The sequence below is a fragment of the Choristoneura fumiferana genome, chromosome 17, assembly GCF_025370935.1.
Source record: "Choristoneura fumiferana chromosome 17, NRCan_CFum_1, whole genome shotgun sequence".
In the NCBI taxonomy this organism is placed as follows: Eukaryota; Metazoa; Arthropoda; class Insecta; order Lepidoptera; family Tortricidae; genus Choristoneura; species Choristoneura fumiferana.
This window is the reverse complement of record NC_133488.1, coordinates 17,202,329-17,227,264: the sequence shown is the minus strand read 5'-3', so window position 1 is coordinate 17,227,264 and position 24,936 is coordinate 17,202,329. Positions and strand designations below refer to the sequence as shown.

The window sequence follows — 24,936 nt, the reverse complement described above, 5'->3', positions numbered from 1 at the left end:
GATGGGTCGTGGGAATTCTAAAATAAAACATGTGTTAAATAAAAAAAGAAGTTTTTTTTTTTTTCAATCGGGGTTATTTATTATTATGGGTTAGGGCTTGAATTATTCTTTATTTTGGATCGCCAGCCATAAAGGTCCATAGAATCGCTGCTATTGGCTTCAAAAGTCCAAACATTAAGGAAGATAGCGCGCGACAAAGAAATAAACCTATCTTTAACTTAGACTATAAATATTACAGTTGTATGAACCTTAGTCTCTGTTTCGTTCCTTAAGTGAACCTAACATACCTGTTAGTGCAATCTATTTGCACTGAAACACGAGGCAGTTAGCGATTCCATCTATGCCTGTTATGCCACATTAACAGTGGCACAATTGGACGGACTAATCTGTTTGGACAATACTACTATGTGTAGGATTGAGGGTGGAGTCTGCATCAAGGTTATTAAGTTGAGGCTTCTTGATTTCCTAGACTGAATAGGTTAGATAGTTTTATTATTTTAAAATAGCACTTATAATTTATTTATAAACAAACAAATAATATATACATAATTAACAGATAAATAAAAAAAGAACTAAACAACAACTACTCTAATCCTAAAAATCTATATTTACAAATTTCACCTAAGTCGCTGCTATTGGGCAGGTGCCCATAAGGCTGGCTGCGTTTCCTCGTTGTATGGCAATTGCAATACGTTGACCGGGGAAAGAGCCAGCCCTATCACCAGTGGAACGGGCATAGGATAGTTCGTCGCGTGTGAGGAAAAATAATGAAAACGGTGCGCGCTGGAGCGGTAACCTTGTCCGATAAGTTATTGTACGTAAAATGTCACCGGGAGCTATATTTAACCCCCGACGCAAAAAGGGGTCTTATAAGTTTGACCGCTATGTGTGTCTGTGTGTGTGGCACCGTAGCTATTAAACGGGTGGACCGATTTGAATTCGTTTTTTTTTAAATTGAAAGCAGGTTTTCTAGCGATGGTTCTTAGACATGTTTTATCAAAATCGGTTCAGCATTTTGAGAAGAGTTTTTTTTAATGAAATCTGACAAAACGTAAAGTTAAATAACTGGGGGCCAAAAAGTACCTATAACCTCTCGAAGTCCGGTGCCAAGTATATCAATGGGTCTACAACAACTTGCATTTCACTTATTTAGCTTCATTATGTACCTATCAATGCGCTCATTTACCACAGACACGTAATGAAAGAGAAGGAAAGCAATTAGGGAGCCAAGGTTGTATGAATGCTTCATTTTCCTCCTTACGATTCTTTGTACTTTCACGTACAGAATTAATATCTGACATAAGTTTTCCGGGTGTTTTACGAAAATATACATATCAATTTTGTTATGAAATTAAAAATATTTTTTGTTTAATATTTAATACTTATTTCAATATTGTTTACTTAAACGGGAGGAATTAAATGATAATATACTTACTTGTATTTAACTCATATATATTATGAATAAGGATAATAAATAAATTGATACAATTACGAAAATCGTTAAGTTAGGAAGTGATACCTACGTAACCCATTTTTAATACCAAAAAATTAATGGAGTAGTGTATTAAGCAGCAATTACACTGAGTCATCGACCGCAAAAGTGTAAAGAACACGGTAGTCGCTGCATTCGCGACCGACAGCTGCCACCGCCTTTATGCCGCCGCAGTGTCTACTAATGTAAAGGCGACGGTCGTTCGCCGAAGTAGTTTGAAACAAATTCGGCGACCGCATTCAGCGAACGACGCAGTGTAATTGCCGCTGTAACATTCCCGTTTCGATGAGACGTATTTCGAAAAACGACTTCAGTCCCATATCAATTTTGTGCACTACCTACTGAATCACATTTAAAATTCGAAGAGAACTTATTTTAACCAAAAACATTTTTTTTATTTATTCTTTGACATCGCCAAACAGCCAGTTATTTTTGAAATCATTGCACCAAATACGATAATATTACTATAGAAACTACTACCCGACCAAAATCCATTCCATGTATCATGCAAATGTGTGTAAATATTGGTAGCCATTTTACATACCGGCAGCTTGAATAAAGTCAAACTTATGCGGAACTTCGAAAATTGATGACGATTCGAGATAAAAAAATATTGAAAGCTGATATGATCAAGGTTGGTATAAGTCAGGTTTGCTTTTGTAAGCAATACGCGCATAGCCCACATTATTTTTGCTTGAGTGTAAGGTAAGCATTATTTAAAAAAATTTCGTGTTCCAAAAGTATGTTAACTTTTTTTAGTTCATGGTTCAGCTTATCTGTGTATTTGGTCTTTCACCAGTCGTTCTTGTCTGTTTCTTCGTCACTTGTTAGAATAACTTTTTTTTAATTAACCTTTTCGCCGCCACGTCAAATAGAAAAGACATCATCCATACGCCAGGCTTCCATTTGCAATGCCTAAAATTGAACCTAACAATCGAACGAAGGTTGCTTTTGCATTGAAGTAATGGACCTATATAAAGGTCGTTGGCGTCGAAACGGTTTGTTACCCACACCTCGAAATATTTGCAAAAAACGGAAAATTACAAAGATCAAACTTCAAAGCACTTCAAAGTTTCGTATGTGATCCTCAACGATGTAAACAAAGATTCACTCTTAGTAAAACGAAGTCAGCTGAAAATGGCGAAGACAGCATCAATATCGTCCCAATGACGTTCATTTATTAAATAAAGAAAATCTGTAAAACACACAGCGCTATTTGTGAAGAGCTTTCCGTTGAGATTGCTTTTGTGCAAACGGGGCTGCGCTGCATTCTACCTTCGGTTAAAGTTATCGATTTTGTATTTTATCCGTCACTTAGTTGGATAGGCCTCCTCTCATAACAAGATTGCTTGGTCCATAATTTCCACGCTGGCCCAGTGCGGATTGGCAATTCACACTCACCATTGTATTGTATCGCAAGTTTGTGCATGATTTCTTACGATGTTTTCCTTCACCGTACCTGAAGCTCGTGATAAATTTCAAATATAATTACGCACATGAAAAAATCGGAGATGCGTGCCTAGGATAGAACCCATGATGCTTTGCTTGAGAGGCCATAGGTCAAACCTCTAGGCCCTTTACGGCCGAGAAACTGTTTTTCCGTTTTTTTTGCTAAAATGTCAATTAATTGTGGTTCGCGAAAAGATGATTCACGCGCGCTGATGATAGATGCACGATTGTATCGAGCCGGCCGGAACGGGCTAGGCCATCACGGCTCTCTAAACAGTTCGGTTTTCTAAATAATAATTAAAAATTGGCAACATTGAATATGGAAGCAACCTTGTGGCACCGCTTCTCGTACCATTGTTCCACTAATGGAGCCGCAACAAAAGTACACAAACAGTACTGATTAACAGGGTGGGATATTTCCGCCCCCACAGGTAATATAATACACCTACTTAGTTGACAAAGTTCACAAAGTACTAGTTCACAAAGACCCACAAAATAACACAGAATCAAAACAAAATAAACAAAAAACACAAATAAAACAAAAAGAATACAAAAATGAAAATACTTACACGATAAAAAAAAACATTTATGTTATGCCGCCTATTGCTCACCTGTAATTTTAATAATTTGTTTTCTGTATCGCTTACTATGTCTGGAAATAGAAAAGAAATAGAATAGAATTTATTTATTGTCAAAACTGTGTACAAAAGATGACATAATATAATAGTTCCAACAGTACCCAATGTGGGCGTACAATATTTATATCCCTACCATATTATATCAGCTGGTGTACAATAAAGAGTCTTTGTATTGTATTGTATGTTAAATATGTAATTTTTAATCATTGACTTATATTATACGTTAGTACATATATTTCGATGTTTTTAATTCAATCTTTTTTTGCTGACTGTACTTTTATGGACTATACTTACATTGCCATCGAAACTAAATTTCCTGTATGCCAAATTCAAGTCAATCTGACCACTGCAAGTGGGTCAGATTATTTTTTTAATGAAAGCGAGTTTTGTTGCAGTAATTGTTAATTAAATTTCATTAAAATCAATTGAGCCGTTTTTTGAGGTATTAAACTTCGAGATGACAATGTCTCGCTGAGCAACTCTGAGCCTCATAAGGCCTATAGTGAAGTGGACTCTGCTTAAGGCGGCCTTTTCACCAGAGATGTGCGAGGTTTTTTCACTAACCAATAGAAACGTTCTTTTACCTATCTTCGCACAGCACATCTCTGGTGAAACGGAGCCTAAATGAGGTTTAATCCAAGGCATCCGTCACTCGTCCATACCTGCAGCGATAAACACCTACAGCTCGCGACAACTTGAGATTGTCTAAGCAGTGGGGGCTGCCGCGCGCGCCACTTGCTTTGAATGTTTCGATCCTTACCTAAATATATCTGTTATTGCTTGTGAGATCAGTACAGATCTATTGAATAATGTTTTCCATCGTGTTTTGTCGAATAAGTTTGTATTTATCCTGTCTCAAATAGCTGCAGTAAACTTCAGTAAGCTAGTTGAGAAAGCGACATAAATTCGAACTTTTCCGACAAAATACGATGATAAAACATTATTCACTACATCTGTTGGTACACTGCACTGCACCGTTTGTAACAACGGCGAATCGTAATACTAATAACTGTTTGCGTGGACGAATGTCGAAATAAACAAAAAAACTCGAAGTTATCTTTTTTTTTACATTACCAAAGAAGTTTTTTGAAGTCGCTTAATAAATAACATTTCTAAACGTTCAGTTGGATTATTTTATTTTAATTTTCTGACAAAGTGATAACCCTCACACACGAGTTGGCGAGGTAGGTATGTTCGGAACAAAAAGGCAGCACTGTAGGCTATTAAAACGGCGGCTTTCTTCAAGATCAAAGGAGTGCAACTTCTGTACGTAGTACTATTATTTATTCTGTGGACATGGTGTTAAATGCACGTAAGCGCATGTATTAGGGTGATGGGCTCGTGTGATCCCATTATCAAGTACCATTAATCATTCCCCTAAGCCCCGGTTTATTACACGAACATTCCCCCCGTTGCACAATTTTAAACATTTGGATGATTCGTAGAAGCGGAGCACTTCATTGGCTTCATTGATAGTGCCACGAGAGTTAAGGTGAATGATTACATACACAGCCCCATGGAAAACTGATAATACACCTTAAAACCGAACCATAAAAATATACGAGCATGCACACGTGTTGCATAGTCCCCGTTTTTTCGAAAAAAAGGGAGGACAAAGGTTTCCCGAAAGACAAAACTGCCTCAAAACACAGACATCTCATTGCCCGGAACGCATATTGCCATAATTATTTCAATATTGCAAAATATTCACAAAATTAATCTAATTATAATAAACCCCGCGTAGCTCACCCAAAAACCATGAGATTAACATTTCGGAGACCTCACGCTACCACTAGCGCCTCTAGTGGCGAATTCATACGCGATAGCCCTCATTGCATCGACCACCATCTCGATGATGGTGCTCTCGTCCGTTTCCTTCGGCACTTCATACCACGTACTGTGTAATTGTGAATCAATTCCTCAACAGTGCTTCCGGACAACTATGACACCGGCCATCAAGAAAAGTTAATATTTTATTAAAAGGCGGTAACTAACCAATGACTCTCCTGAGTCGAGTGATCAGTTCCCATCAGATGACCCGCTTGCTAGTTTTCCTCCTTCTCGTAATCAAAAAAAAGTTGTGACATCTGTTGAGCGTGTAGAGCTCATCCATAAATTTTATGTCAATACAGTAGGGAGGATTCAGGCGGTTTATGACGCAGAACAAAATAATTGCAATCTGCAGTTACAAACCAATCTAGAGTAGAAACGACGTTCTATAGAGAGGATTTTGGGATTGTGAGCTCCATGGTTTGGTTCTGACTCCCTTCCTGTTCCTACTTTCATTTCTTCCCTTTATATATTCTGGTTTAAGAACTTTATTTCTCATAAAGAATTATAACAATTCACTTACATGAGAAACACTACATTTACAAAAATTAATTAATTAGCGTACAGTAGCAGTTACTTAAAAAATAACAATAAATGAAACAAAAAGTGGGTACATTAAACTTAAGCTATGGAGGTAAGACGATTAGCACAAGTCGGCATCGCAGATCTATGCGCCAGCGATTTATGCGTAAACAGAATTAGAAAACAACTGGATGCGTCAATTTAAAAACACAGAACACAAGGCAAGTTATTTAAAATTAAAAACAGTTAAGGGGTAGGTTAGTAAACTATGAACTAACGATTACAATTTTTTAACGTACTTTTTATATAATATATAATATTTTATTTTATAGTATTTGAAATGACTGTTTAGTGTGTGCGTGCGTGTGTCTGTCATTTTATTATGGTGTTTTAAACCTGTTTAGTGCGTGCGTGTGTGTGTCATTCTATCTATTGTGCAGATGTTTATGTGTTTGTTACTCAATCACGTCTAAACCGCTGAACCAAATTTTGGTGAAATTCGGTATACTGATAGTTTAAGTCCGGGGAAGGACATAGGATAGTTTTTAGTTTTTATCCCGAAAAAAAAAATAGCATAGTTCTCGCGGGACAGCGACAAACGAAATACTACGCGGACGGAGTCGCGGGCGCCGTTGAGTAATAGTATTATATTTATTAATAATATATTTTACAGTATATTTAATTGTGTTTAAATGTCTGTTTAGTATGTGCGAGCTTGTGTGTGTCATTTTATTTATCGTAATTATAATAATTATAATGGTTTAGTTAGACGTTTACATTGTTTATTATGTGATATTTTAAATGTTTTTTAAAGGTAGCTATTGTTTTAGATTCTTTGACGTCTTTTGGTAATTTGTTGTATAACTGAGCTCCCTCGAAAGTAATATTCCTTTTCCCATAGTTCGTTCTAGGGGGTCGCAGTATTAGGTTATCAGCATTCCGTAATTTTATTTTTTGAACTGTATGTTTTTTAGTAAAAGTTATGTGTGTATGTATGTCTTTGTTAAGAATTTTACGAACTAGTAGACAGGTTAAGTAAATGTATGTTTGAGCTACGCTCATTAGCTTGGTATCCTTATAAATCTTTTCAGTCGATGTTAAAAAGTTGTAATTGAACAAAACCTTGATTAACTTGTTTTGTGCTATTTGTATTTTATTTAGATGTGTTTTTGCCGCGGTCCCCCATATCTCGATAAGGTACTCAAAATGTGGCTTTACAAGAGAGTTATATACCAAATATTTTATTTTTCGTGGAAAACAGCGGGAAATACTGCGTAGAGCTCCCGTGAGGGAGGTCAATTTTGATTTTATTTTATCAACGTGTGGTTTCCATGTCAGTTGATTATCAAGAGTTAAACCGAGATATTTTTCGTTTGTTTTTCGAGTCAGGATCTGATTATTTATTTTTGGAGGAGTGAAGTCATTTATTTTTTTATTTTTTGCCGCAAAAATTACATAGTTTGTTTTGGATATATTTATGGTGAGGAGATTACATTGAAACCACACGTTTAACATATTTAAATCATTCTGTACATCTTGCATAATAGTCTCAATTTGTGTGCCATAGTAAAAAAGGCTAGTGTCGTCAGCATACAGTGATAAATCCCCTTTTAGTCCAATATCTTGAATATTATTAATGTAAACAAGGAACAGAAGCGGTCCTAAGATTGATCCTTGCGGCACGCCAAACGAAATGGATTTGGGACAACTTTGATGTTGACCGATTTTGACTATTTGGTAACGATTTGTTAGATAAGATTTTAAAACATCGTGAGCCTTACCAGTTACTCCAATTGCAGTTAACTTTTTTAAAAGTATTTTATGACTCACTGTGTCAAAAGCTTTTTTTAAATCAATGAAAACTCCTACTACAATTTGTTTTTGGTCTATTTTATGTTTTATTTGTGTGACAAGATCAATTGCTGCCGAAAGAGTGTTTGATTTTGGTCGAAAACCGTACTGCTTTTGTGATATGAAACTTTTGGAGGTTAAAAATCTTTCTAAACGACTATAAATGACTTTTTCAAAAATCTTTGATACTATCGGGAGAACAGAAATAGGTCTATGGTTACCAGCTTCCACCTTACTTCCTGATTTATAAATGGGCGTAACCTTTGCAGTTTTGAGACTGTTAGGAAATATACCTTGTTCCAAACAACGGTTTATACAATTTGTAAGTTTATCGACGATTAGGAATTTAACGCTTTTGATTGATTTTGCAGTTATCCCATCCAAGCCTGAGCTAGTATTGCTTTTAAGATTATTAATTATTTTAAGTGTTTCTTCGATTGTTACCGGTTCAAATCGCATTAGTTTATCCGAGTTAGTAATTTGGGGTATTGTGTAAGTTTGATTATTTTGGTACATAATAGGAATACAGTTAGCTAAAGTTGATCCAATCGTTGAAAAATAATTATTGAATTCTTCACATATTTCTTCAATATCTGTGGTAATTCCTGAAGCAGTTTTCAATTTGGTCGGGGGTAAGACATCTTTAACTTTATTTTGTGACAGATTGTTGATGAGTTTCCACATTTTCCGAGGTTTATTAGAACATGACTCAAAAGCATTCAAATAATAGGACTTCTTTCTTTCTTTAATATTTTTGGTTACCAGCTTTCTTGCTTCCTCCAGCTCTTCTCGTAAACCAGTGTCCATATTGTTACGTTTATGGTCTTGATATAGTCTATTTCGTTTATTAATGGCCTGTATGATATCTTTGTTGATCCAATCTTGTCTCGGCTGATTTAAAATCTTTATTTTAGTAATTTTGCTCTCCAAGTAGCAAGTCCTTAGTTCTTCCTGAAAGATATCATACTCACATGTATTTTTATCGTTCTTCAATGCACTTACTGACATATACCATCTCTCGTAATCTACAGTAGTATATTCTGTTCTTTGTTTAAGTGGTGGTTCATAATTTTTGACCTCGAAGTATATTTGCTTATGGTCAGCCATTGCCGAGTCCATAAGTGCAAAGTGGAATTTATTCTGTTTGAGGTTAGAACATACATGATCTAGTACTGTTCTGGTTGTTATTGTCTCACGAGTACAGTATTTTTCATCAATTTTATTTAATATTTTTATGTTATTTTCTTCTAATGCTTGTGTGTAATCAATAGTAGCTTGATTTTGATCTAAGAGATTATAATTGAAGTCGCCAAATATTAAAACTCTTTTTCTTCTTCGCAGTTGAAGAGAATATTCTTCAAGGAAGTCAGTCGAATTTGTACGCTCTGGCTTATAAATTATTCCGATGTCCAATGAAAACTTTTCCACGTGGATCCAGAGAAAGTGGTTGTCATCAGAGCAGTGTTCTTCAATAAAATGGTGTTTTAAGCTGTTGTGGACAAATATTGAGACTCCGCCACCTCTAGTACCGCGTCGAAAGTTATAGAAATGTGTGTAACACGGTATTTGTAATCTATTCGCCTCGTCTTCATCTTTTATCCAAGTTTCTGTTAATGCGATAATGTGTATAGTTACTGCAAAAGATTTGAGAATGCATTGTAGTTCATCAAATTTGCCTGGCCGAATGATGCTCCGAACGTTTGCATAAAAACATTTAAGTGATTTCTTAGTGGTCATTATTTGCGAGTATGTTGTAACTATTTGATATGATATATTTTCCATATGTACTATAGTTTCCTTGCCGATGTCCAAGTCATTGTTAGAGTGATTTACATTGAGTTTTTTGATGTTTTAATCATTATTCGAGGCACTCCTTTACATATTTTATGCATAGGTCAGTTTCACCATTTGCAGTTCGAGCTGCCAGCTCCTGTTTCAAGTTTTTTATGGCTTCTCGTTGATAAGGCGTTTGGTCGGAGTATATTTTCACGTTATCGATTTTAATGTTATTTTTATTTCGCAGTACGTGTTTGACTGGCTCTTCGGATGTGAAGCAAGCTTTGATGGGGCGGGTTTTGTCGTATTGGAATTTTCCGAGGCGGTTAACGCGTTCAGGCTCAGGGCATTCATTGAATATCATTTTTATAATTTTGGTTACTTCTTGTTTATCATAATCTTGTTTGTCAAGTATTTCCGTGTTAGGTTCTTGAATGCCTACGATTATAATATTTTTTCCTCGTAGGTAACGCTCATTACATTCGGTAATAATGTTCTCGTAAGATGTCGTCTCATTGTTGATAGATATTTTTCCAGCGGATGATTTCAGTAATTTCACTTCGGTTTCGAGAATATCAACTTTTTTCTGCGTAGTATTTGTAGAAGTAACAAGATTAGTGATTTCAGCTTTCAATTTGTGCTGTTCGATATAGATGCTATCAATATTAGTGCACATATTATTAACTTGTCCTTTTATTAAGTTCACATCTTGACAAAGCTTATTTATGTTTTCTGTCTGCATATTGGTACTTTGAGTTAAAAGGGACATCATATCTGCCATTTTTTTATTTAGATCGGAGATTTCTCTCATTATTTCTTCATTTCCATTAAGTAGCTTCCGTTTATTGCGAAAAGTAATCTGTGAGTTTTCTACGTCACTAGCCATTGACAAGTTTGGTTGCGATCCGCCGAACCCTGTTCCGATGTCGCCTCCATTAGGTGAGCGTAGTATATTCATCGTAGATCCGTGGCGTTCTCTGCGCACAACTTGTTTCGTAGACACGGTAGGTTGTAAACAACACACGACTAGTTACGTTATTTTGATATCACTGCAGCTACACTTAAGGTTCAAAATAGATTGTTTGTGAATTTAATATTTTTAACAATAATTAGTAACACGTCTGCTCTGCACTGCACGCTCTCACGCTCTTCTATTCGAGTCAACATCATCTTTTAGGCCGGGAACACACATGCCTGTTGCTCGTACATTTCTGTGCAAGTTACTTGCACGCTTGTGTAATTTGTATGGAGATTGACGTACGCGCGCCAGCTACTTGTACGAAAATGTGCGAGCTACACGCATATGTATTTCCAGCCTTATGCTTGACGCTGTACCTTCTATAATCTTGCCGTCGTCGAGCTCCCCACTGGTCTGGTGCCGGCTCCACTGTCGTTCTTTCTTCTTCGCCTGCAACTCTGCTAGCACGCCGCGCAACGCGCCAATCTACACAAACACACCTATGAAATACGACAACGAATAATTGACATATCGCGGCCTAAAATGTTCTACTGCAGGGCACGGGCCTCCTCTCATAATGAGGGCTAGGCCGTAGTACGCACGCGGGCCCAGTGCGGATTGGAGACTTCAGAGATACTATTGAATCCATCCATTGATTCAATTTATTTGACGGATAAATTAAATGTGATGCCGCTTCTATTTGTTTTGTTCGAATAGACCGAGACGGCATCACATCTATCCGTCGAGTAAAATTAATCAATGGGTGGTGAAACAGCCCCTTACTCTGTAATTATAACTGTTGGTCTAAAAATTACAATTCTTTGAATGTATTTTTCTTTCTGTTAATAATAAAGAAATGTTGGGCTGGGCGTTGATGAGTCAGGGTTAAAACTTTTTTTTATCACACCCCTAAATATACCATGCAATGTATGTATTTACCTAACATGTATGTATGTAAATATCACATACATTATTAATAACGGGCTGTTGATCTTGATTACTGAGAAATTATTTTCTCCTCTATTACTCCTATTACTCCTTTTATTCTATTATTTATGAATTGTATGTAAATTGTCTTTAAATTAAAAGTCAAATTTAAACTTTGTCTAGTGATCTGTTTGACTTTAGATTTGGTACGGATGTTTTGGATGACCATACAAGTACAGCTAACAAATATGGTACAGGTACAGCTAACAAATATGTATATCAGGTACTGTTTTTTTAACCAAAACCTATAAAGGCATATATACTATTAATATTCTTGCCTGTGTGCACAGCCCTGTAGAACTGCTCGTACAGCTTGGCGTCGTATTCGCTGATGTTGATTTCCTTCAGTCTCTCCTCGAAAGCCTTCCGATTCATCTCGCGAGCGGCTTTTTTCACGTGTTCTGGTATATCGTCTTTTTCCGCGTCCGATAGCTGGAAACATTACAAGTGTTATGTAGTTGTAATCATTTGCGGATCCTCAGGGGGGGGAGTCATGGGGGTCATGACCCCCCTCCTGAGCCATGGACTTGGTCTAAGACAACAGTAGATATTTTTCTAAATTATTAAAATTTTAGTATTCCGGCTACGAAGATAATTGATTTAGTTGTGACTAGAACTTGTCCATTAAACAGATGGGTGCAAATCCTCTCTAATTCGGATCTAATGCCCAGTTTAGACTTGCAAGAAAAATCGTGCAAGTTGCATTACATTGCGGCGCTCGATTGACCACTTCAAATTTATTCGCTTTACGGCCTCGTAATGTATTGCACGATTTTCCTCGCCAGTCTAAACCCGGCCTTAGACTATATACCAACCTGAAGCCGTATTCAGCCGTATTGTCTACCGCACTGACGTTCGCAATTCACCATCTCTTTCTGCCCTCATCTTATGCCGTGTGACAGAAAGAAGCGGTGAAAACGATTCTGATCCCAAGTATCTTAGACAATAAGCCTCTGATCTAATCTGACCTGATGCACGTCATGCCCCTTGTCGAGGCGGTAGGGCCCGCCCTTGCCGCCCAAGCCAGCGGTGTCGCGGCCGCCAGTGCCGCCCGCCCAAGTGTTCCCGCCCACGTGAGGCTTGTTCTCTGGATCATCCTTGCCGTATTTCGGAGAGGACACGTCTTTGCTGAAATATTTTGAAATTTCCGTAACTTTATTGCTAAGTTGCTTGCGGCGCATTCTTTTGGCAATGGTGGTCTTTCTGAAAGCGCTGGTAGTATAAAAATTTGCATTGCCCCCTCGAGAAATGGCATTTTTTGTATAAAAGGCTAATAACAACTCTCGTTACAGTTTTTTTTTTATATTTCATCATCATCATCATCCCAGCCTATATACGTCCCACTGCTGGGCACAGGCCTCCTCTCATAACAAGAGGGCTTGGGCCGTTGTTCCCACGCGGGCCCAGTGCGGATTGGGAACTTCACACGCACCATTGAATTGCTTCGCAGGTTTGTGCAGGTTTCCTCACGATGTTTTCCTTCACCGCAAAGCTCGTGGTAAGTTTCAAATGTAATGTAAATGTATTGAACTTAAAAACAAATATATATTTTTTTATTATGAGATGGAGGCAAACGAGCAATGGGGTCATCCGCTGAGAAATGAACACCGTTGCGTTGCCCATGATTACCAACTACTTAAGGAGAGTCATTGGTCCGTTGCCGACCTTTTGAGAAAGTATAAGCCCTTTTCTTGAAAGCCCCGATGTCATGGTTGTCAGGAAACACTGCTGGCGGAAGTTGATTCCACAATTTCACTGTACGTGGCAGGAAGTGCCGAAGGAAACGCACAGTGGTAGATTTCCATTCATCAAGATGATGTCGATGAAAACTTTCGGCGGGAGGTGCGATGGTGGAATTTCGCAGCAGGTAGCAGGTCAAATAACTCTTCGGAGCACTCACCATGGTAAAGCCTATAAAATACACAAAGAGAACCTACGTCCCTTCGCATAGATAGGGAATCCAAATGATCGGAAATCAATTCACCGACAAGTCGAGCTGCCCTACGTTGAATGCGGTCAAATTGAAGAAGAAGGTGCCCCTGCCCAGAGATGAGAACAGTATTCCAAGTGCGGCCGTACCTCGGCCTTATACAGTTGAAGAAGGCATTGGTGTAAAGTTTTAATGTTTTAATGTTTAACGAACTAAAATAATTTCCTTGCTCACCCGCGACCTTACGATAGCTAAGCTTATGCAAAATATGCGTTTCATGCAGTTCCTCCACCTCCACACTGTAAGAACACACACAAATCACACAAACCCATCTATCACCACCACCACACTACACTGACGCGTTTCGAACTCAAACAGAGCTCATCTTCAGAGTGACACAACCGTACACCATGCTACCAGTTGTTAGACTAACGAACCAAACCACCGTTTTAACTTGTCACTGTAACTGTTTTCTTCTAATTCTTTTTTAAATTTAGAAGAAAATTTTTCGTTAAACTTTTTGGATTTGACAATTAATAGATTTAATAATAAACACCAGTTCAAAATTTACCGAAAGCCAACGTACACAGATGCCGTGATACCAGCATCGTCTAATCACCCGTGGCAGCATAAATTAGCAGCTTTTTATTGTTATGTACATAGATTGTTAACTGTACCTCTTTCTAGGGAAGATTTTGATTTAGAGTTAAATACTATTTATCAGATAGCGTTGTCGAATGGTTATACTAAATCAATGGTCAATAGTTTGGTTCAGAAGAAGCAGGCACGGATAGTGAATAGCATGCTTTACGCCGTGTTACCATCGCAGTCTTCTAACAAATATAGGTGTAGCATTTCATACGTTGGTCGTTTGTCTGATAGAATTTGTGGTATTTTAAAATCAAACAATGTTAAGGTAGCCTTTAAGACTAACAACTCCTTGTACTCTAAACTTTGTAACCACAAAGAGAAGGTAGATAAAGGAACTAGATCGGGTGTATACAAGCTCACTTGTAATGACTGCAGTAAAGTATATGTCGGTCAGACAGGACGCAGTTTTAATGCTAGATTTAAAGAGCATGTTTCGGCATATAGGAATGAGCATCCTGATAAGTCGAATTTTGCCAAACATTTGTTGGAACTAAATCATTCTTTATCGGACTCAGATTCGTATGAAGTGTTACATTATTGTGGCAAGGGTTTCGTCTCGATGTTTTAGAATGCATGGAGATAATTAGATACAACAGTATGGGTCTATTATTAATGAGCAGGTAAATTTAGTTTCATCTCCCTTGCTACGGCTTGGATCTAATTTCAGCAATGGTAGTTAATTAAACATGCCTTGACAGTAAATAAATAAAATCAAGGTAGTTTTGAAGGACGGTTAAAAAATTTATTAATAATTTGTGGGTAGTTTTGTTTTGTTCATAAAACGTATGTGGGTACTTGGGGAGTTACAGTGACAAGTTAAAACGGTGGTTTGGTTCGTTAGTCTAACAACTGGTAGCATGGTGTACGGTTGTGTCACTCTGAAGATGAGCTCTGTTTGAGTTCGAAACGCGTCAGTGTAGTGTGGTGGTGGTGATAGATGGGTTTGTGTGATTTGTGTGTGTTCTTACAGTGTGGAGGTGGAGGAACTGCATGAACACGCATATTTTGCATAAGCTTAGCTATCGTAAGGTCGCGGGTGAGCAAGGAAATTATTTTAGTTCGTTGATATGGACCTCCGCAAAGTAACGCCTGATTCAATAAATTATTTTAATGTTTATTTGGGTAGGTACAAACGGAACAATATGGCTGATTACAAGTACTGTCTCAACATGCAAAACATCCGTTGCATTTGATATAACTCGCCAAACTGTTACGTTTATTGGCGAGATAAAGTACGCTTTTAACATACCCACTAGTCCTTTCGATTGTCATCTGCAATTTCTTCAGCGCTTCCTTGGAGCGTCCTTCCAGCACCCCTTCAGTGGGCAGACCGCTGGCGTGGAGCACTTCTAACAGCGTATCCGCCATTTCTTTGCTATAGCGGTCGAAGTCGAAAACGTTACTTATCGCACTGGCCAGGTCTTCGGAGGGGTATTTCTAGAAAAAAAACAATACATAATACAGAATGAGGGTTTCTTGATTGGTGGGCCGCTAGATGGCGTTAGTATCGAAAGGTCCGTCTGGCGTTACGCCTTGCGTCCGATTGGCTCATTTACTAGTTATTTAACCAATCAAACGTGACAGAAATGTCAAAGTTTAACCTCACGATACGAAAAATTTTAAGTTTTTTTTTTGCCGCCTAAAAAATACAAAAATAAGTACACGTGATATTTCATATTTCCTCCCTTCACGTGATGTCTCCTAAGTATAATATCTTTTATCTTTATTTGTATTTTTTTTTTATTTCATTGTATACTGTAGTTTTAAGTATTTTATTTGTAATTATTTTATGTTGAAAAATAACTTCCTGCCAAGTTTCTTGCGGCGCATTCTTCTTGGCAATCATGGTCTTTCTGACAGCTCTGGTAGTATAAAAAAGTTACATGTAAAAGAGCCCACTGCGGCCTACTTACAAAATAAAGGTCTCTACCCATTACACAGTATACCATGTCCGTAATAGCAACGTGTCAGGCAAAAATATATTCTTTGTATCGAAATAGTACATTGTGTCTTAAGGGCGGTAAACAAGGAATTACGAACGAGAGTCTATTAGAAGCCCGAAGTCGAAGACTGAGGGCTTTAATGAGTCGATGTTCGTAATTCTAGTACCGCCCGTGCGACATACAATGTTTTTCATCACATTTGCGAGTAAAATTGTATATTGTAAAAGAAAAACTAATATTTTTTCAAAAATTGCCGATACCGCTGACTACGCTCTTGGCAGAGCCAGCTGCCCGCCGACGCAGCATGTGCCCGACGTGCGCGCGCCGCGCTCCTGCACGCCAAGCAGTAATAAACTCATTTACCGACCTTGGGCTTCATGACAAGAAAATTAGTACGTTCCTGACACATTCCTATTACGGTCATGGCATAATACGATGTAGTGGGTTGAGGCCTTAAACGTTTTAAATTTTTGTCTCACCTGCAAATGCTTGACAATATTGACGAGCTCCCGCGTAGAGTACGGATACGTCAGCTGTCCCTGGTCGGCCATGTCTCTGAGCACCGCGAACGCTTGCACCAGCTTCTTCATCACGTCGTGAGGCACGTCGGGGCCGTAGGAGCGGAGCAGTTCCATCTCAGAGTCCACTGAGGGGTTGTCTACCGCGTGGCAGGAGAACAGATCGCCTGGAGAAAGGGGGACATTGAAAAAGTAAAGTTAAATGCGCTATCGCCAATTTATAATTATTTGCATGTATACACACACACAAACATCACGCCTGTATTCCCAAATGGAGTAGGCAGAGCACACGAAACGTTACCGCTTCGGAGCCACTTTTAGCAATTTAGGTTTAAAGTTTGACAAAAAAGGTACAATAGTGACAGGTTGCTAGCCTGTCGCCTACGGTATACCTTAACCCATATCCTTTGTCGCCTCTTACAACATCCTCGGAAGAAATGGAGAGGTGTAATTCTAACCCAAAGCCACACGGGTTTTTAAATATATTGTGATGCTAATTTATTTGAAAGAAATAAAATATTAACACATTCGATTAAATGGTCCGAGTTTCATTGAAAAATCTTCATTTAAATCATGATTTAAATAAAAATGTTTAAACCGTGCCTCGCCTGGAAGCTGTCTTCTAATGCAAAGCTGAAAGCGTTCCGATGCCAGATTCAAAACGACGCACATTGTTTATTCAAAACACTGAAAACCACTGGAATTCAAAATCCTGACGGAAAAAGAAAACCGAAGACAAAACAAACACAACAAAATAAATTTAAACTCACCCAAAGCAGCAAAGAAGTCGTTCCCCAAGAACGGGAAACCAGGCCGATTAGCCAACACAATCATCCTAAAGTCATCATGCACGGGGATAAAACTCGACGCTTCTCCTCCCGAGCTCTCCATCATATGCTTAGGCACAATCCTTCTTCCGTCACTGAGAATCATTTCTCCATTCTCCACCAATGTTTTTAATATACACGTCACATGTGTAGGTGCCTTATCTGCCTCATCCACCACTAAAACATGTCCATGTTTCACCGCCTTTACTAAGGGCGAGTCTTCATAAACAACTACGCCGTCCAGCACAGTTGGTTGTACCGTTAAAGACTGCACTGTGGTATCTCTATGCAGCTGTATGTATTCCCTAGGTCTATTTAATAATTGAAGTAACCTATCAGCAATTTTGTTTTTACCTACACCCTGGTTCCCTACTAACAATAAATGGTTTCCTAGCAAGAAATCTTGCAGCAACCATTCTAGTAATCTAATGTGTTGTGGTACGTCGTAAAATAAGATGTCCGGTACTTTGGTTAGAGCGTTGGTTTTAAATATTTCGGCGCTAGTATTTCCTATGGTAACGACGCCATTTTGGATAGAACAGCTGAGTTTTTCCTCCTTTTTTCCCGTAGCGCCAAAAATACCGAATCTTCTTGGCGGCTCCACGTTTAGTTTACTGCAAGCGCCATCTAGCGCTCTCCTCGCTAAGTTAGGGAGGAATTTAGCTAGGAATGTGCGTTGGACAGTTTCGTAGGCTGAGTCTGTTTTATATTTGGCCATTCTGCTGGCGATGCGTAGGAGTTGCCGCGTGGAGAGTGAAGATGAGAGGTTCTTTAGGGTTGCGTCGTCAGATTTTCGGAGTTCGTCGGCTAAATTGATGATAGAGTGCAGCGGTTGAGATATGTCACCATACTGAAACGTGATTGTATTACATATAATTACGCAGACAGTTTGGCTTGTTAATGAAAGGTTTCTTGAACTCTTAACAATATTTAATTTAGCTTGTGTTCCTAATGCATAACTTCCTATCGCGTCAGAATTTCGCAAAATCCATCCTTTATCCTTATCCACACCAAAATAATCTATCCCTGGTACACTTGGTATTAGGTTAAGTTCAAAAAATATTTGTCTTCTCAAAGCAAAGAAAGAAGCTTATTTATCTGAAAAACTATAAATTAACAGTTTTTGCTTACGGTTTTGTTTACTTTCTTTGTCGATATAAGAGTTTGTATAAGCTAACGATATAGTAGTTACCAATGTATTAATAATAAAGATCTCTTCGTTCTTGCTCAAGTTCCTCATCTCGTGGAAGATGAACAGGCTCAGTATCTCAGGGGAGAGCCAGTGCGGCCCACGCCCAATGGTGGGCGGCTCTGCCAGAGCCACTATTCTGGAAAATAAATTAATATACTTACGGGCTGTTTCACCACCCATTGATTAATTTTATTTGACGGATAAATGTGACGCCGTCTTCGTCTATTCGAACAAAACAAACAAAGACGGCATCACACTCATCCGTCAAATAAATTTAATAAATGGTATAATACAGTAAAGAGAAGTCCTAGATTCCAGAAAAGTATTTTGACTGTTACAAAAATATTTCGTCATAAGTGATATCCGAGCTCACCAACCAAGCAGTGTTTGCAGTATTCAATCCCAGCTCGCAGCATGAGGAGTTAAATAGTTGCGGAATTTGCTGACATAAGAGACTTACAATCTAAGCTTTAAAAATTTAAAGTCGGTAACGTAAATCAAAAACTTTGATCACTGGTTTTGTTAAATAAATGTCTATGGCTAGGTTAAATTGATTGTTAAAAGTAGCGACAAATATACCAAAATGAAAGTCATTTTTAATGGACTGGCTACAACTGCGTGACACCGGCGGCGCATTGAATTTATTCTAATACATTGCGTGTTACCTAACAGCTAACCGCGGTGGGGTAGCATTTGGCCGTGCAATGAACAGAAAAATCGCTCACCATGCAGGGTAAAGGGTGGTAGGTACTCTTTAGTGGTAAAGTCAAACCTGAAAGCTGGGTGTATTCTCAAGACGCCGCTCGCCTGCAGCTCGCGCTCCGAGTGTCCCGACGCCACGAGCTCGTCGTATCTGTCATGTCGTAACAGCCGCTTGCCGTCGTGTAGTTGTAACTCTCTGTCATGGACCAATCTGTAATGGAAACAATCATCATCATCATCTCAGCTGTAGGAAGTCCGTTCTTAGATGTGTCTTAGAACGGAACCCCCGTCCCCCGTCCCCCGCCATAGACCACCAGTTGCTTCGGTTGGAAGCGGCCTACATCAGACGCGAACCCTCCGCTTTAACCAGGTCATCCGTCCATCCCGATGGTGGACGTCCTACGCTGCGCGGTCTCCATTCGAGAATTTTTCGGCCCCAACGGCTCGTTGAAGTGACAACGGGTAGGCCATATAGCTATAGCGCGGAGAATTGAAACAAATGCTTTTATTTGGTATTTTTAGGAAGTCTTACGAAACGTAAGAGAGTGGGTTATTCATTCAAACTTAATGCAATGAGGGTCTTTCGCTAATGCATTAGGTCTTGGGATTTGGCACCCTGGTACAGGGTTATAGGCTCGATGGTTAAGTACAGGAGGGAGTAGGGGGGCTGGAATGAAGGGATGGTTTGATTTAGTTGGGGGAGAGTTTAGGGGATTGTAATTGGGGGCCGGGGTTGGTTTGGTTTAGGAAGAGGGGAGGCAGGAAGCGGTGGTTTGGGTGGAGGAAGGGATGGAGCTGGCATAGGTAGGTACAAGGAGAGCTGATATATGATTTAGGATACTATACAGAACACCTAGGATACTGTGAGACCTGGAATACTAGGCTAGTTGGAATACTAGGAGACCTAGGATACGAGAAACCTGGCAATATCATATTTACCTGTGTAACACAGCAAGCGTGCTAGCATGTATCCTATGCAGCCCATCCAACACAGCCAAATGTCCCTTCAGCGCAGCGTCAACTAGCGCAGAGTTCCTCCACACCGTGTCCCCATTGTCCAGGGTAGTTCTCTGCTGCACCAAGTCCCGGGCCGTCATGTCCTGGTACAGGACGATAGGCTCGATCGTGTAGCCCAGGAGGGAAGACAGCTGGGAGACTAGAAGGCTTTTTCCGCAACCCTTTGGGCCTGGTAAAGTTTGGTGACGGTTAAGAAGCTATTATGAAAGAGGTATTTAGCTATCGGTAGATAAAAAGGTTACATGTACCGTTATCAGATAGCTAAATTTGAATCGCAGTAAAGATTATCATTATTAACCTATCTTTCTTTCTCTTTACTGCGATATTATGTACACAGGCGACTTGGCCCTTAAAGGGATCTCTTCCAGTTAACCTTTGAACGCTTAACAGTTCATCAGAAACAAGAGTAGGCACTACAATGAAAAAATAAAAGGATCCAAAATTTTAAACATACCTGAAGGTTTCATTACAAATACACATACATATAATTACTAATGGACTAATGTTTTACGCTAAGTGGGTCATAAAGTAAAAAAAAACTTTAAGAAAAATTAACCACTTTTAAGTGGTTTTTAATAAGAATACTCGTAATTTATGAAAATATGCACTTCACTTCTTAATATACAATCGCAAACGGACAAACACGTCAAATCACGTACCAGGGTGAAACTTTTTTGCTCCTGACGACATGTTGACATCCCATACATTTGCCAAATAATTTATAGCGAATTTGATTATGAAAAGGTTCCACAATGGTACATAATTCAGTTTCCTCGAATGTGCAATAAACTTACCAACAATACAAAAATCTCCAACACTGTGGCTCAATAGCAACTCGTTAAGCAGCTCGCTCTGGAAAGCAGTCTTCACCACCCCCTTCTCTTCCCTCCCTCTTTTACTCCCGCCACATGGGACGCTGAACTGACTCTTGCCGCCATTAATTTCCATAGTCAATAATGCCTCTTTTCCCGTGAACTCCACGCCTTGAAAAAGAAAGCAGGCGATACAAATAATTTTAAAAAAACCGGCCAAGTGCGAGACGGACTCGCGCACGAAGGGTTCCGTACCATCTATACAACATTCATTAGACATTAGCAAAAAAACGGGAAAAAATCACGTTTGTGGTATGGGAGCACCAGTTATACATAATCTGTGAAAATTTCAACTGTCTAATTATCACGGTTCATGAGATACAGCCTGGTGACGGACGGAAGGACAGACAGACAGCGGATTCTCAGTAATAGGGTTCCGTTGACACCCTTTGGGTACGGAACCCTAAAAAACAGCCACAACTATGATACACATTTTGCAGTTACCCTTATGAGTAAGTAAGCTGTGCCAGAGTTTTCGAAATTCGATACAATACGACGACTCCATATTGTCCACCGCAATACAAAAAATACGTACATAGAGAAAATAACAAAGAAGCAATAAGCGGCCTAGGGAAATTCATTTAAATAAATAAATACATAAAAGATTGAAAATATACCAAAGTGTCAGCAATAAGCGGCTTATCTAGGGAAATTTTTTTAAATAAATAAAGAAAAAAAGAATTGATTTAAAATATAACAATGTCAGTGTCAGTCAAAATACCAAAACCGGGACTTATCACGGGTATACTAGTAGGGCACTGTAATGTGGTTCAAAGTAAATATTACTCGTGTGTTAGTATTACCGAACAACAAGACTAAAGTCTTTTGGCCGTGTCTTATCTAACCACGACATTGGCGGAATCATCGCATGGATCGATGGGGCCATATTATCCCAAAAATTGAATTGAATTACTCGTGTGTTTTGGCGTGATAAGTCCCGTCTGTGGTATTTTCACTATGAATAAAAATAACGAAAGTTTAAAACGTTAAACAATGTTATCAATAAAGGTTCTTCGGCGGACTCCGCACTAGAATCTGGATCTGTTTCGCGGAGACCAGAGACAATTTGCGAAATTACATTTAAAATTCACCACGCACGAGCTTACGGTGAAGGAATACATCGTATGGGAACCTGCACAAGCCTGCGAAACAATTCAATGGAGTGTGTGAAGTTCCCAATACGCGCTGGGCTTATAGAAAATACCTTGCAATGAAATGCTCCATCTTGGACTGGTGTCTATTTTGAGGTTGTGCAACACCGCTTCTGCGTTTTTGATGAGTTCTTTGCTCAAAAACGTTCTGTACGGGTAAAGCAGGTAGATAAGTTTGTGGACCGGTATGTGCGGGTTTTTCTCCTGAAAATTAAACGTAACACAGTTATTTACGAGAAACAGACTTTTTCTGAAACATTCAAGGAAAAGTCGTCCTTATCTTCTTGACAATAGAACGCGAAGTGCGTCATTGAATAGGGGTGACACTTTTTATGAATGTGTATTTACTTTGTAGACACACTTTAAAAACGTGGCGTAAAACGAATTTAGTCTGCGATTCTGTATTTATTTGAGAAAACCACTATACAAGTTTCGGCTGCGAACGGGGATTGTCGGCCTCTGCAGTAATCCATACTAATATTATAAATGCGAAAGTATGTGTGTTTGTATGTTTGGCCGACTTTTGGCATAGAGATAGTTTATGAGCCAAAGAGTAACATAGGCTACTTTTTATCCCGGAACAGCGCGCGATAACCGAATTCCATGCGGGCGAAGAAAATGCTAGTGTACTGCTATGTAATTTATTCATTTTCATGCCTAAAAAACACCTGTGGCGGTAGCTCGGGATACATATACTCGTAGATATAGTTAAATAAATACTATGACAAATGTTAAATCACATAAAACAAGCTTACACCAGCGCTGTACTATTAAAAAAACCTTTTAACAAAATTAGAATTTGCAAAAATAAACGCTTTTCTGTCCGGGCCCAAATTGACTTTTGAAGTCACAAAAATCAAGGTGAAACCTAACTAAAGCTAACATTAACCAGTGTCTCTGACAATGTACTAGACACACCAAGTTCGGCAGATGACAGAATCGCGTGAATACTGTAAACGTAATAGCCGGTCTCAAGGATAAATTTTAGTAGGGACATATTAAACTAAATACACCGTTAAAATGCTATGAAGTTTATAGGTAATAAATTATACACGAATATGTTGTTCCACGTACCAGTTGAAGGTAAGATATATCGAAAGGATCTCCGTGGAAATCGGCACTATCCCACTAATTATTATAAACGCGAAAATTTGTGTGGATGGCTGTTTGTTTGGATGTATGTTCGTTACTCTTTCACGCAAAAACTACTGAACGGATTTCCATGAAATTTGCCATACAGGTAATATATACCCTGGATGAATATATAGGCTACTTTCTATCCCGATATTCCCACGGGATAGGGATAAAATCTTGAAATAACAACCGCTGGGCTTAGAGTCATGAAATTTGGTATGTAGGTAGCTGGACGTCTGGAATAACACATAGGCTACTTTTTATCCCGATATTCCTACGGGATAGGGATATAATCTCGAAATAACAACCGCTGGGTTTAGAGTCTTGAAATTTTGGACAGTTGTTCTTAACACAACCTCAATGAAGATCACGACATAAATTTTGGGATTTCCCAGGTGAATTTTGTACAATCCCGGAATTTCAATTGTAACTACCAGATCGCGATTACGCGTGCGAAGCCGTGGGTAAACTCTAGTAAATACATATAGCAATTACTTTGCTCGCCCGCGAACTTACGATAGCTACGTTTATGCAATCAAAGTGTGTTCATGCAGCTCCTCCACCTCCACACTGCAACAACACTCACAAATCACACAAACCCAACTATCACCACCACCACTTACCCTGACGCGTTTCGAACTTAACCAGACTTCATCCTCAGAGCAACGCAATCGTTCACCATGCTACTAGATGTTAGACTGAACATGCAGCACGGATGATAGTGATGCTCTGAGGATGAACTCTGGTTGAGTTCGAAACGCATGAGTGTAGTGTGGTGGTGGTGACAGTTTGGTTTATGTGATGGTTTGGTTTGTGTGATGTGTGTATGTTCTTTCAGTGTGGAGGTGAAATAGTTGCAGGAACACACGTTTGTTGCATAGAGTAGCTATCTTAAGGTCGCGGGTGAGCAAAATAATCCATACTAATATTATAAATGCGAAGGTGTGTATTTGTATGTTTGTCCGTCTTTCACGTACAAACGGAGCGACGGATCGACGTGATTTTTGGCATAGAGATAGTTTATGGGCCAGAGAGTAACATAGGCTACTTTTATCCTGAAAAATGCACAGTTCCCGAGGGTACAGCGCGCGATAGCCGAATTCCACGCGGACGAAGCCGCGGGCAAAAGCTAGTTGTTTATAGTTAATTTAATAGTATAATAGTGGTTATTTACCAATATGAGTGTAGCAGCTTGCAGACTGTCCACAGGGAAGTCTGGCAGGCTGACTTGCTGCAGTTCGGGGCTGATGAGGGCGTACGCAGCAGACAGGAGCTGTTCCAACTTGGCCTGGTCCACCTTGGGAGCTTCCTCTTTCAAAGTATTCAGGTGCTCCTGGAACCAATGAAAACAGAAGTTAGGAAGAAACTTTTGATGTTAAAATCGAAATTAATTAATTTGGAAGTGGTCACAGACGGTCAAATGAAAATTAAACAAAGAAGGTAAAACTTTTTAAGAAAAAAATTGAACCGCCGAAAAAACAGAAAAGCAAAAAATA

The 24,936-nt window shown here is 39.0% G+C and overlaps 1 protein-coding gene across 1 annotated transcript in view; it reads right to left on the bottom strand.

The window, feature by feature from the left end:
* Positions 1 to 10,512: 10,512 nt before the first annotated feature.
* Positions 10,513 to 24,936, bottom strand: part of LOC141437230 (von Willebrand factor A domain-containing protein 8-like) — a 38,280-nt gene continuing 23,856 nt past the window's right edge. Inside the window, exons 6-18 of the mRNA XM_074100486.1 lie at positions 24,615 to 24,773; positions 22,360 to 22,510; positions 21,078 to 21,266; positions 20,206 to 20,452; positions 19,337 to 19,477; positions 18,565 to 18,700; positions 17,316 to 18,222; positions 16,507 to 16,712; positions 15,334 to 15,521; positions 12,472 to 12,631; positions 11,792 to 11,935; positions 10,894 to 11,002; positions 10,513 to 10,535 (exon numbers count right to left, since the gene is read on the bottom strand). Coding sequence (XP_073956587.1) covers positions 10,513 to 10,535; positions 10,894 to 11,002; positions 11,792 to 11,935; positions 12,472 to 12,631; positions 15,334 to 15,521; positions 16,507 to 16,712; positions 17,316 to 18,222; positions 18,565 to 18,700; positions 19,337 to 19,477; positions 20,206 to 20,452; positions 21,078 to 21,266; positions 22,360 to 22,510; positions 24,615 to 24,773 — 2,760 coding nt within the window. The remainder of the gene's footprint in view (positions 10,536 to 10,893; positions 11,003 to 11,791; positions 11,936 to 12,471; positions 12,632 to 15,333; positions 15,522 to 16,506; positions 16,713 to 17,315; positions 18,223 to 18,564; positions 18,701 to 19,336; positions 19,478 to 20,205; positions 20,453 to 21,077; positions 21,267 to 22,359; positions 22,511 to 24,614; positions 24,774 to 24,936) is intronic.